General features: G+C 37.5%; 3 protein-coding genes across 3 annotated transcripts; 2 read left to right on the top strand and 1 right to left on the bottom strand.

Moving 5' to 3' along the window:
* The first annotated feature begins 467 nt into the window (after positions 1–467).
* LOC141837585 (uncharacterized) lies at positions 468–2,504 on the top strand. Its single transcript, XM_074724967.1, has 3 exons — positions 468–1,147; positions 1,903–2,121; positions 2,460–2,504. Exons 1-3 carry the CDS (start codon positions 515–517, stop codon positions 2,502–2,504), a joined length of 897 nt encoding a protein of 298 aa, XP_074581068.1. The 5' UTR covers positions 468–514.
* A 578-nt stretch (positions 2,505–3,082) lies between these two features.
* LOC141838524 (agamous-like MADS-box protein AGL11) lies at positions 3,083–7,307 on the bottom strand. Its single transcript, XM_074726031.1, has 7 exons — positions 7,123–7,307; positions 6,051–6,132; positions 5,874–5,938; positions 3,835–3,934; positions 3,649–3,690; positions 3,522–3,563; positions 3,083–3,437 (listed from the first exon to the last, which is right to left on the bottom strand). Exons 1-7 carry the CDS (start codon positions 7,305–7,307, stop codon positions 3,234–3,236), a joined length of 720 nt encoding a protein of 239 aa, XP_074582132.1. The 3' UTR covers positions 3,083–3,233.
* A 2,312-nt stretch (positions 7,308–9,619) lies between these two features.
* On the top strand, positions 9,620–13,724 carry LOC141837942 (ras-related protein RABA2a-like). The gene is made up of 2 exons (XM_074725309.1): positions 9,620–9,853; positions 13,067–13,724. Exons 1-2 carry the CDS (start codon positions 9,683–9,685, stop codon positions 13,565–13,567), a joined length of 672 nt encoding a protein of 223 aa, XP_074581410.1. The 5' UTR covers positions 9,620–9,682; the 3' UTR covers positions 13,568–13,724.
* Positions 13,725–14,142: the final 418 nt, after the last annotated feature.

The raw sequence follows: 14,142 nt of genomic DNA, 5'->3' as shown, positions 1-14,142 counted from the left end.
ACTTAAGAATTGCCAGGTATAAAGAAATTGCATACTGTATATTTGCTAATCAAGTGGACTATTACCATAATGTAAATATCAAGCTCTATTTTCTCGTGTTGAACAGGATGGTGTGATTTCGGCGCTCCTATCCCAGTGATTTCTTCATGGATAAAATGTATAACCCTTTCAATCCGATTCAATTTAGTGTTTGATTGTGACTCGGTTTGCCAATGGATAAGATTTGACTCGCGATATGATCCTCTTAGCTTGGTCTATAAATTATATCTACCTTGGTCTAATCTTTTTTCGTTAAAGATAGATCATAATAATAAAAAAAACAATATAAGACTATATTGCCAACAAATTTTGAAACTTCAAGCTCCAATGTCCGATAAACATATTCAAATCTCCCTACTAATTTAAGATTCTTCGAGCTATTCAAATTCACGATCAAGTTAAAAAATACACAGTGTTTGTTTCTTCAATCAGTTTATGGTATTAAAATAGTAAGCGAGAAATCGAATTGAGCAGCATGCGGCGATTGCGATCCAAGGCGCGCAAACCCAGGTACGTCAGTCTCCGCCGCCACCTCGCTCCTCCTCCGCCGCCGCTTACTCCGCCGGATCCCACCGACATGTCCTCCTCCGCCTCGGTGGCCGAAGGTGAAGGGATAGGTGGCGGACAACAGCTCGACCTCTTCCCGCTTCACCCGGATCACTTCGACCGCGACACCTCCGTTGCCTGCCTCCTCGACGACCGCGGCGGGGGCACGAATCCTACCCTCGCTGCCATCCTCGGCGGCGGCAGCAGTGGCGCATCTTCTTCGTCGCCGTCGCTCGATTCGCAGTCGATGAACTGGGAGGCTGATGGCGGCGGCGATGCGGACGGGCTCGCGAGGCGAGCGCTCCGGGGTCGGGAGCGGTGGGCGTACTGGCGCGCCTCCTCGTCGGACGAGGAGGTGGCGAGCACCGGCGCCGTCGCCGGCCGAGTGGATCTGTGGCAGGGCGCCACGGCGCCACGATTCCTGGCGCTCAAGCTCGACTACGAGGAGATCCTGGCGGCGTGGTCGGACCGGGGCCCGCTCTACACCGACGGCGAAGGGTCCCAAGTTGTCCCAGACCTCCATCACCAGATTTGCACACCCTTTCGCTCCTCCGTCTTCCCCGTGAGTAGGGATGGCAATTAGATCGGACCCGATGGAAAATCGATTTCCCGAATCCATTTTGACAGGGGAATCTCCGAATCCGAGAAAGCGGAGATGGGGATGGGGAATCCCCGAATCTCGGAAAACAGTGATGGGTCGGGGATTCCAAATATTCCCCGTCCCCATCCCCGAACTCGACCCATCTTATAGTTAACTCTTTTTATTTTTTTTCTTTTGTAGGATAAGTGGTGTCAAAATTTTGAAAAATTGAAGAATGGAAGAAATTTATTGTATCTATTATGCATTTGTTGGATGTTGTCTTAAAGATAATATTTTATTTTAGAGTTTAATATTTGGTTTTATAATGTTATTTTGTAAGGATTTTATATATATATTTAAATTAATATTTAAAAAAATAAGACGGGGATGGGGATGGGTATGGGTATGGGGATACCCATGAAAATATCCGTGGGGAAAACCAACCCCTGAATCCGCGGGGATCTCCGAAACCCGTTGGATACCCGAAATCCGACGGGGATGGGGATGGTATTTAAATTATGATACCCGACGGGATGGAGACGGGGATGGTATATGGGTTTGGATTTCGGAGACGGGGATGGAGAAGGCTTCCCCGCGCACCCCGAACCCGTTGCCATCCCTACCCGTGAGTACATCATACTCCTTTCTTCCTACATGAAAATCCCTCAGAGACAAAACCGCAAACAGTTGGCGCACACTTACGAATATAACATAAGAACCGTGGACTGAGCTTGTAGGTGCTGGTCGAGGTGTCGCAAGGAGGTGGTGCGAGCCCATGGAAGGTGCCGGAGGCGGAGCGTGATGAGAATGGCTGTGAAGAACCGGTGAAGAAGGAGGTAATAAGTAGGGAAGCGAGGGTGAACAGATACAAGGAGAAAAGGGGCAACCGGCTGTTCGCCAAGAGGATCCGATACGAGGTCAGGAAGATGAACGCAGAGAAGCGCCCGCGGATCAAGGTATAATAAAAAGAAATGAGTGAACTTACTTCATAATTTGATCTGAATCATTTAAATTTGGATGTTGCGAGAGGTATAAACTATGGTTTTCTTTGTTCTATACTGTAAAGAAGAATCATAATTCAACTGAGAACATGGCTCTGAACACTCTGAGAGAATTATCACCCCATTCCCCAACAACTAGACTTCAAGGACAGAGTGGGGAAACCAGACTCTCTTTAAGTGAAGTTCATTTTTCATATGCTTAAATGGCAAACTACTTTGACATATTGGATTGAATTGAGCTCTCTTATGCACTTAAACAAGTAGACTGACTCTTATTTCCACTACTGTTGCAGGGCCGATTTGTAAAGAGGAAAGATGACAATGAGGACCACTCTTGATTCAAGAGAGTGGGAGATTAAGAAGTTGCAAGTTTTAGGACCAGCCTTGCCATGTGTAAAGAATTAGCTGTGTTTGATATGTTCCTGTTGCGTAAACTACATCAGAAGATCATAATAATGCATGCTTTCGAGCTAAGACTCAAGGTTGTGCATTGAAGTGTTCTGTGACTACACTAAACATTGAAGGAACCACCTACTGTTGAGCTTGGCATTACAGTGTCGAAGAGAGCTAAAGTGCCTCCTTGCAAGATTTGGTATTTTTCAGCCCTCTATTCTTAAGTTTTTTAGCTCTTCAGAAAGTCTTGTTTAACCATGTTAATATCATATTAATGAATAAATTGGAGGACGAATTTGATTAGGTTAATTAAAAAAATGAAAACAGAGAATGCATAACAAATTCTCATATTGTTTTTTTTCTTTCATATTCTTCCTATCAGAAACTTCTATTCAAGTAGTTTAAGATTTCAGATGCACAGTTCTGAAGTGTAGTCACCAAGGTGCTTAGACATCACTGTGAACTTAAACCAGGCTAATTAAAGTAAAAAAAATAATTAAAAAGAGGTATTAAGATTAGGAACATCTGGTTCATAATTTTGCTTAGCCACATGTGCAGTTTATTTTCAAAATACCAATACATAAGTGTGCATATCAGATACAAATACCAGTGGTTTTAACATCAAGTGCTGAGATACTAGTAGCTAGTAGCAGTTTTGATTGAATCAGAGATGCTTACATCAAGCTCTTTGCAGCAGAACTATCTTTGATCTCGTAACCAAGATGGAGGGCAGTCTGATCTTGATGCTGAGAGTAGTGAGAAGATCCCTCCATCATGTTGACATGGTAATAGTTCCTCGAATCATAAGTCGGAAGAGTATCAAATTCCGTGCCGGTCGACGCAATAATTTCTTGCTGTGCTCGCTCACTCTCTGCTACCTGAGAGTTTCTTAGCAGATCAAGATATAAGATTGAAAGAAACATCTCATTTTTTTTTCAGTTACAGCATTTGCTTGATGTTACCTTGGCTCTTAAGTATACATTATCATTCTGAAGCTCCACTTCCTGTATTATTTCGAAAAGAGAAGGAAAATAAATAGAGCAAGAAAAGATCAAACCTTTTGGATTAACAAAGACTAACAAAGTTTACCTTTTTCTGCATATACTCTATCTCTGCAAACAACAGCTCGTGCTGACAAGAAAATTTGTACTTGTTATAACAAGTCATTGAGATACAATAAATGTTACAGATTTTCTGTAATGCTTCTACATACATGATTTCTTACAGTCCAAATGATAATTATTACAGAAAATTGCTAAGGGTAGACTGGAATACCTTTTTTGATCTGATCCTTGTGATGCCTCTTTCAAGTCTGTTTTCCAGTTGCTTTAGCTCTTTTACACTAAGTGAGCTCAAGGATTCACTCATCAAGTGCCTGAAGCCAAAGTGGTAGTAAGTTAAATATAGTGATAAGAGTCAGGCTGACCTTCAGCTACATTTTGCAAAACTACAAGTCTATTTGTAGTTTTGGCTTTAGAAGTTGCACTTTAAATTGGTCGACTCAACTTTATCAGGCAAGCCACCCTATCTAGCAACCTACAGCAACACCATTTCCATCTCATTTATTCAGCATAACAAAAGTTATATCTAAGGAAATAGGGCTACCTTAAGAGTTAATCCTCAAAGGCTATGGCAACCATTCAAACTGATATGTTATTCTTCTCTCTATCATCTATCACTCAAAAGCTTTTCTAATTTGTGTTTTTTGCTTTCTCCCTTGAACCATCAATTTTTATATGACATTAGAGCTCTAAGCTGTCTCACAGCAGAAAATAATCTATCATGGCCAACAAAAAGAAGTCCTTAATTAGATCCTTTTCTATATCATTCCTAAAACCAATAGAGAACTTTTGGAGTCATTTCAGTTTCAGGTTTCCTCAACGAGGAGAACTACCCTACTTGGTCCAAATGCTGATTTCCCTCTGTAAGAAAACAAATTGATATTGCCTGGTGGTTGGTAGACAAGATGAAGGAGAATATGGTTACACAGTGTGTGTCTTGCATGATGGTCTGATGCTCAACTTTGTGAAGAAGAGATTCCATAGAAGCATTTAATTTCTTCAAGGGGATGATAATGGTAAAATTACTATACTAAGTTGAAAGAGTTATAGGATAAGCTCGATATATCGATAACTTCTCCAATGGCTCAATCTATCAACTTTGGGATAGTGCATTCTAAATTCTCAACTCAAATTCGATATTGTCACATCCTAAGTTGAACTTATGCTATAATGATTTTGGAGGCAATGCAAAGTCAAGAAGATTAGAAGTTAAAGGAGACCTATGGCTCTAATTAAGATGTGTCTTATGGTCTTGTTTTTTAATCTAACTTGATATTCCTTTTAAAGCTGTCAAATGACTTAAATTGCATTGTAATGTTGGATTTCATGTTTTGCTATCAAATTATGGCCATGGCCATTTGACTAATGAGTTTTGAGGTGTCCACAAGCTTAGGGATGTAGCAAGTAGAAGTGGATGAGAGAGCTACCAAGGTTGCCTCCCTCTAATTTTTATTAAGAAAATATTTTTATAAAATTATAAAATTTTATTTTCTATAGCAAATTATAAAATTATAAAATATTAACCATTAATATTAATAAAACTTAACTCAATAATCATACACACGTGGTGTTACAAAACTACATGTTCTTTGGTTTTGGCAAAGTAAAATCCTTAAGCCAAGTCTTTGGAAACAATTCTTAAGGCAATATTAAAAATTATATACCATGTGGGTAGTATAAAAATTTTAAAATACAATTAAAAATGTAGAACATTAAAACAATAAATTCTAATTTTATATTAATGTTGGGGCATATATATATGTTAAATTTGGAGACAAAATTTAAAATAAAGGAATTAAATATAATATTAAAAGATATGTATATAATCTAAAACTTTAGGAATGAACGTAAAATTTATGAAAATAATAGGACTAAAATGTACTTTTATGTCAAATATCGATCGACAATTATAAATTTTAAACAATAAAGAATTATAATATAATTTTTAAAAGAAAAAATTAGGATAAAAATGAGAAAACTTACAAACTATATATATATATTCTTAAAATTTTATAGATTTAATAATACTTATTATTTGTCATTGATATTTTATTAAAAAGAAAAAGAAAGAAAATTACTTGTCGTCAAGCAGTCATAAATAGTTTCTAAAAATAAATCTAAATTGATGATTGCATCTCTAATTCTTTATATTAACTTTTATTTTGAAGACAATTAGCTTCTAGCTCTCTCTTTCTTTGTGCTTAAGCTAATGATTAGGAGAGACAAGACAAAAGTTTGAGTTAGAGAACTCACTTGTTTGCATTTTGTAGAATCTGTATCTGGTGGCGCAACTTTGCTGATTCCTGCTGAAAGTATTGCTGCAATATATATCGACAATTAATAACTGAATAAATCATTCATTAATTATTTCCTTCATATTTAATCTTATCAGTAAAAGTCTATATATAATACAATATATCAATTACTTGCCTGTGAGTTGGTGTCGATAGTGCAGCTTGCATTTGAAGTGTTGGCGCATGCTTTCTTGTACCTCTCTATTGTTGTCTTGGTGCTAATTAAGTTTCAGAAGTCGAACAAAGTTATAATCCATGAAGAAGTTTCAGAAGTTGAAGGGAGAAGCTTTGAAGTTGGAGTAAACTGTACAGGGAATGAATTAATGGACAAAAGATCCCTCGGAGAAATTTGAAATGCCATTAACATATAGAGAGGTGGTGAGAAGATGGAGCACATATTTCAAGATTATGAAACAAAGCATGCATTTTGAGGTAAATGTAGTCATCATGCTGCAGGTTCTCAAGCAAACTGACACTGACCGAGAATATATATGATCAATGCTTCAAGGTGGTAGAGGATATTAATTTAGCACCAGAAAGGAAAACAGGCTGCAGGGAAAAGACTCAGCTGTTTCCATCTAATTAATTAAAGACCAAGTTGAATTAATATAAATGGAAGATAATTAATTAAAGCTTTTGCTATCTTCTTAATATATATATCATATCTCACTTAGCTTTGAAATATATGTAATTGAGTCAATAGAAAAGAAAATTAGGGTACTTCACTAACTCAAACAAATGCATGTGAAGACAAAGAGGAAGGCGAGAACAAAAAGAAACCCTAAACTTTCAGTTTGTAATAAATGCATCGCATCTAATTAAGAAGCCAGTTTAGCAGAAAAAGATAAATTTAAGCAAAAAATATTTGAAAACTTAGTTTAGCAAAGCTGCATGCACTTGTGTGTGTGTATATAGATATTAATATTCATCCATGCAAAGAGATTGTAGTACGTACTAATAATTTGCTTCACTAAATTAGATCTACAAATTAATGGCATATATTTTTAATTTACTCAGCAATCTCTCCATAGATAAATTCAGAAAATGATACGCGCATTTTAGCATCTATGAACTGATCCATAAAGAGAACAATATTTGGTACTTAAAGTGGCAAAAGCTCACAAATCCACAGTTGATCTTAATCTTGAATTGATCGATCATCTTCTAGCTAGAAGAAAAGGAAAACAAATTAACAGTGAATTGATCACCTGTTATTGTTGGAATACTCGTACAGGCGACCGCGGCTGGAGAAGACGATCAGCGCAACCTCTGCGTCGCAAAGCACAGACAATTCATAGGCTTTCTTGAGCAACCCATTCCGCCTCTTGCAGAAGGTAACTTGACGGCTCGTGTTGTTCTCGATACGCTTGATCTCAATCTTTCCTCTCCCCATGATAATCGATATATCACTTCGATCACTTTTCTCCATCATCACGATATATGTATATATATATATATCAAATTAAACCAATTCATATGACACGACCATGTATAGTTAGCTAGGGTTTCTCATACAACATGCATGTTATTAGCTAATTTATGATACGCTCAAAGTTGCAGCAATCCGACAGTATCAGAATGAGAAAATGGGGGGAGATCATCAGAAACCCTAGCTAGTAAACTCCTTCCACTGAAGTCCAGTACTTCTGAATTAACTATTTTGACGAGATCTAATTAATAGGAAAAGCACGATAGTTTAACAAAGGATCAAATATATATATTAAGCGACCATGAACAACAAATAAAAAGATACAAAAAAACTTCATGAGAAATTAACCACGAGAGATCTCCTTTTTCCCTTAATTTCCTCCCTTAGACGACCAACAGAAAATGAACAAAAAGAAAGATATTCAGTATACTTGCTACTCTACTTTTCTGAAGAATAACAGATTTCAAGAACCAAATCCAAGAAAAAAGAAAAGAGAAACCAACTCTAGCTACACCATAGAGCAGTCTAGCTAGCTAGCTAGCTAGCTTGTTACTTCAAACTACAAGAAGAATAATTGCCAGCTTTTTGAACAAATTACAAGGGGAAAAGGAAATTTGTAGCGAAGAAAATTGAAAGGGATTAAATGTAGCATGCATTACCGGAAGCAGAGAAGATGTAGAGCAGTGGGTGGAAGGGGGGAGGGAAGGAGGGAGGGAAGGAGAGAAGGAAATGGCCACTGCATGGATATAGCTTTGGATCTTGTGGTTTTCCTCTTAAAGAAACCAGGCTTTCTCTCTGCTTAGCTTGTTCCTGCGGCTTATTTTTACTTCTGCAAACGTGTAGAAGCGAATCTAACTTTTTATATATAATCTAAATAAATTCATGCAAAATCTATATATACGAATGCAGAATTAAATAAAGGTGTTAATTAGATTTTGTGATTAGATTCGTTTGTAATACTTAATTTTGCGTGACTTAATTTTTAAAAAGTAAAAAAAAAATCTACTTTGACTGTTGCAATTATGCTAAACTTGTTCTTCATATTAGTTTCTTAATGAGCCTTTACTGTTCCATACTTACAAGGGAAGAATTTCCTGAATTATCCAACTAATCAAATGGATTAGCATTTAGAGCTCCAACATAGCACAACTTCATCTCATTGCAGCCATTGAAACACATGTCGTTTTGCTTTCAGAATTAACCACAAAAGGGAACGAAATAAAGGGTGCCAATACAATAATAATACATAGTCGGAATGATTCTTCCATAAAGACTACACGCAGTAAAACCTGCAAAATCTCTTCTACCAAGTCAAGCTCAAGTTGCCAGTTCCACCAAAGCAGAGTCTACATCACACAGAGGGCCACAGAGAACGAATCGACCCACGCAAGGAAACAATGAAAAGGACTTCAAATAATTTAGATATGGGTTAGAAGGGCAGTCATGATAAATAGCTTCCAATCTGGGAATGGAGATGGCATTTCAGATTCCACAGCAAGTGCAGTTCTTGTGGTGCATTAATGGAAGAAGCTTGAGGGGACCAAGCCCTGGCCACTGGCAAGAGATACCAAGTCTGAAAAATCTAATGGACCACTGACCAAAAGAATTATGGTGGAGGTTTCACCAGTAGGTGTATGAAGCTGACAGCAATTTGATGTGAGATTGAATTTTTTTAGAAACAATTATAACAGTGTTATTCCATTACACTGTACTTCTCTCACAAATGTTTTTTTTTCTTCTTTCCCTTGATGATATGAAGTCAAAGGAATTTACTTGTACTTCATCATTAAGTTTATGTTCTGTTTCTGCAAGAGTATCAGCTGAAGAACTCTTTCCGCTAAATAAAAGAAAGAAAGAAAAAGAAAAGAATTTCAGAATTTCATCTAAATTAATAGTGCTGATAATTAAAGAAAGAAATAATTTGAATTTGAAAAATGGCATGTTTTGATGCTTTTAAAATTTTAATTATTTGGAAAATGGAGACAAATCAGCTGTGCAATGAATTTTTTTTCCTTTTCTTTCTGATAAAAAAGTGGAGTTTTGCGGAGATTCTCTGGATAATCGTTCCTGGTTTATCCTACCCGTTGTTTAGCCACTTGTTTTTTATCGACACGTGGATAAATTCTTCTGGGCTCCATGGAACAACAGAGCGGGTGACGTTTGGTCTGATGTGGCTGGTTTTGATCGTTTTATACCATGTAACGTGATTTATTGTCGTGAATGTCGGCGATATATTAATTAGAAATAGACGCGTATCGGTTTGGAGGACACGGGCCGTCGCTTAATCCCACGCGAACCAATCGCGTTGCGATATCGCCGACGGCGACGACTACGAGGAGATGGCGAGGCGAGGGGGATTGCAGGAGGAGTACGATTACCTGTTCAAGATGGTCTTGATCGGCGACTCTGGTGTCGGCAAATCCAACCTCCTCTCCCGCTTCACCAGAAACCAATTTTCCATCGACTCCAAGTCCACCATCGGCGTCGAATTCGCCACCCGCACCCTCCAGGTCTTGTTCCATATCCAATTTACTATGCGAGATATTCAAAGATTTGGCCTTTTTGTCTTCGAGTGGCTTTAAGGGATCTCAAGCTACAGTGTCGCTTCGGGTTCGGTGTTCGAATTTTGATGAATCGCGTTAGGATCTTTCTAGGTTTTACTTAATCGAAAATTTTCACTTTTGTTTGATTTAGCAAGTTTCTTGATATAGATCGGTGCCTAATGTTTGGTTGTTGCTTTCATTTCCTTTGCTATCAGCTGGAGTTCGAATATACGAGTTTGGTTATGATTTTAAAATTGATTAGTCATACTTATGGGATGAAAATGAGATGCCCGATCTTTCTTTCATGACAATTATATGATGGAATGAGTTTGAAAAACTGTAAATCACGAGCTAGTTCCTTTTGTTCTACCAGGTTTCATTAGATTTTTATAAGACAAAAAGACTACTTGAGAAGTAAATTGGTTTAATTTTTGGGTCAATTTCTCGCTTCCTAGTGATTTAACTTAAGGAATATGCTAAATTTGATTTTTCTTCTGGATGAATTTCCAGCTAGAAAAATTTAATGGCTGCCTTCATTAAATTTCTGCCGTTCCATTGCATTTCAATTTTAAGCCTCACTTTTAGCATTTGAAAGAAGAGACCAACACTGTAAAATGTATGACTATAGTTTGCAAAAACCAAGTAGCACCGTAATTGCCTTTTCAATCTTCAGTAATTAGTTCAACTTGAATGTATGAATATGACAGAAAGAACTAGAAAACTGTCTTGCACTTGGCATCTTCCTTTTCTGAAGGAAATGGAAGGTGGAAAACCTACCTAAATGTAATTTAGAAGGTAGAATGTACAATTATATATGTGTAAGAAAGAAAGTGAAAGAAATATGTGACTATAGGTAAAGACCAACTAGAAGTTTATCGGCCCAAAGTGCTACCATCTTTGTAGTCCACTGGGGTACTTCGTTCGGTTGTTTGATTCCTCATTTGAAGATCCATGAGCTTCTCTTGAACCTAGTAGCCCGTGGTCACTTGAGAGGAAGTCCTCTCATATTTAGACAATCATCCTGCATCTTCACCGGAAGAAGAAAATTAAGTTCTAGATGTAAGAAGGGTTCTGATGACAAAGGGGATTATTCATTAACAACCCAAAGCGATAAGATAGCACGAAAAAAAATTAAGTGATTACCAGTTTGATTTTTGGAGGAAATTATAGACAGGGTCCTGGATAATGCCATTTGTTTTAGTAGTCTTTCATGGAGTTTGCCTCTTTCAATGATCCAAGCCAACAGTTGCACTTTTTCTTTTTGAGGTTTGGCTGCCCAGGTAGACTTTGCCCAAATCCCCTAAGAGTGTGTTCTAAAAAATAACCCTATCTTTTGGTGATAATGTTCATAACTAAACATTTGTTCTGGGCTATAGATACAGCAGCTTGTTGCATTATAGAACAGTCAAGTTTAAGTATGACCTAATATCACCCATGGTGGAGGTCTCTTTCATACTTCTTTAGTGAAATTTGGTCTCTTTCTTTTGTTTTTCTTTTTTAAGTTTTGTTTAAGGTTCATAGTGATTGCTTGTATTTGAAAGGTGTTATTCTGCAGTATATTTTGCAAGTTAAGTAATTAGGTTTAAAGTTCCTCAAATTTTCTGTTGTTTTTTTAAAAAAAGGTTTTCCACATGTAAACCAAGTTTCATTTTGGGGGTAAACCAGTGAATTATACTTGAATCTTGATTTGATTGTGAAAGCTGTAATCGTTTTCAGTTAGTAGTCTGTGTATCTCTCCTCTTTTATTGATTGTGTACTATTTCTTTATTCTCTTCTTAGTATTCTTAACATCTGCATAAAATTTACTCTTCTTGATAAGGCTGGCTGGAAGTACTAGTTCAACTAAGAGGTAATTGTGGATGATACTTCTGTTATGTATTGTATGGTAAAAGGTGAAACTACAAATGTAGCCAATCGAATGTTTTCATTCACTGCGGATTCGCTAAATTTCATAGAAAATCAGATGGAATTTTGAGCCTTCAAAATTATCATGGGTGGGATCAAACATCTAAATTCAAGAGGGAGAATGATTCTGAAGAAGTTGGATCAACTGATAAAGGGTTAAAGAAGGATTTCTTATGAATGATGAGTATTTTATAGGTCTATGTTGGAAAACCCATGGTAAGAACTTGTGCTATTTGTTCCCAGCTTCCAGTTACTATTCTATCATATTAAAGCAATTCTTATTGGGATGTAAGAAACCTAATCTCAGTTTTTGAAGAAAGAATCATATAATTTAGAGATTGTTTGCCAAGAACTCATTATATGCTATTCGATCTCCCTATGTCTTCTCTCTTTGTCCTATGTTTCTAATTCTTGTACATAGTGGATCCATGTCAAGAGATTTTTGTTTCGACCATACTTTCTCTGGTCTCTCCAATTCTTGTCCTCCCCTCTTCCTAAGCTTTAATCCACTCAAAAGAGATGAAGGTTCAACAAAAAGGAACCATAAAAATTTCTTGAGAAACCAAATCTTGTTTTTTGGGAAGGACAGTGGTCCTAATTCCTACATGAACTCTGCACTAGTGGTCACGAGTTTGAATCATGGAAACAACCTCTTGCAACGCAAGTTAAGACTGTGTATAATAGACCTAATGTGGTCTGATCCTTCTCCGGGATCCTGTATTGATAGGAGCTTCGTGCATTGGACTGCCCTTTATAGTTTTATTTGGGTAGACATTTAACTGAAAAACTATAACATGATAAATTTGAATCATTTTGTCTACTAGATTTCATAGATTGCCATTTACATTTCTGCGCCCTCTTTGCCAACTAATCTGTTCTGGTTCCTTTCTTGTTACACATTTAGTCCTTGCTAACCTATTAGCACTGCACACGTTCTTTTCTTAGTGCAACCTAACGCACTTCTGAAGTTGCTTGGCATTGCTGTTCTGGTTGGTACAAACTGGATTGATCTTGAATACTTTCTGTTCTCTAGGATGTCTTGTTTGTGTTGCAGTCTCGTATACTGAACTCAACTCTCTCTTTTTTATTTATGTTTTTTAATAGTCCATCATCAGCTTTCTGGGTAGGTGGAATATACAAGGTTCTTATCTTCCATCAAGTATGCTTGTGTGTTTGACTATTTATGTTTTGAGGCAGCTTTTTGTATTTATGCACTTTTCTATTTGTTCATACCTCTACTTTTATCGCTTCTCATCATTGTCCCATCTTTCTCAGGTTGAAGGCAAGACAGTAAAAGCACAGGTATGGGACACAGCAGGCCAAGAACGATACCGAGCAATCACCAGTGCCTACTACCGTGGTGCCCTTGGCGCACTCCTTGTTTATGATGTAACTAAACCTAAGTCCTTCGAGAATGCCAGTCGTTGGCTCAAGGAGCTCCGTGATCATGCTGATTCAAACATCACAGTCATGCTCATTGGTAATAAAACTGATCTAAAGCATCTCCGTGTCATCGCTGCAGAGGATGCTCAAAGCTTTGCTGAGAAGGAAGGCATTTTCTTCATGGAGACCTCTGCCCTCGAGGCTACAAATGTGGAGGAGGCATTTCAGATCATTCTTTCTGAGATATATAGGATCATGTGCAAGAAGTCCCTGATCTCTTCTACAGAACCCAGGCTGAAGCCAGGAGCTTCTGAGAACATAAAGGGAGGAAACACCATTGAGGTGACAGAGACTAAAGCTACCAACACACAAAGTAGATGCTGTTCAACATAGCAGTATACTCCATCCTATGTTGCCTTCACATGATGTATAGTCTTTATAGGAATTATGTGCTCAAATGGAAAGCATTTCCCAAGCTCTCAAGCTGTTGACTCTAGCAAACTCATGCAGTTCAGCAAAATCTAATTTGAATGTTGTGAAGTTCAGTTCAGCCCTTTTGTTCACTCCTTTGCCTAAGATTCTCAATCATTAGTTCTGTATAAATTTGTTTTTATTCATAAAATAATAAATAGATATAGATCTGATGAATTGAGCCTCTCACATGCTCGACAGACTAAAATAAAGACATTTCTTGGCACCACTCGTCCACATGCTGTCCAAGAACATGCAACTGAGCCTACTTGTGCCAGATCTTCAGGAACAACTCATGAGTAAGATTCAGATACAAGGAAATTAATCCTACACTGTTTAATTTTGTCTGTCAGCTGGTTTCTAGTTAGTGTGGGTCTGAAGGCTTGTAGGCATGTGAACAAAAGTTTTATAAACCCTAATGTGCCAGAAGTTATCTTGTCTCATTCTGATTCTAGTTAAGTAAAGACTCTTAAGACTATCCCTATCCGCCAATTATG

This window comes from Curcuma longa, chromosome 11, assembly GCF_044706935.1.
Source record: "Curcuma longa cultivar G26 ecotype Majalengka, Jawa Barat chromosome 11, ITB_CL_G26_1.1, whole genome shotgun sequence".
Classification (NCBI taxonomy): domain Eukaryota; kingdom Viridiplantae; phylum Streptophyta; class Magnoliopsida; order Zingiberales; family Zingiberaceae; genus Curcuma; species Curcuma longa.
The sequence above is the reverse complement of the archived record's forward strand: the minus strand, read 5'-3'. Positions and strand labels throughout refer to the sequence as shown.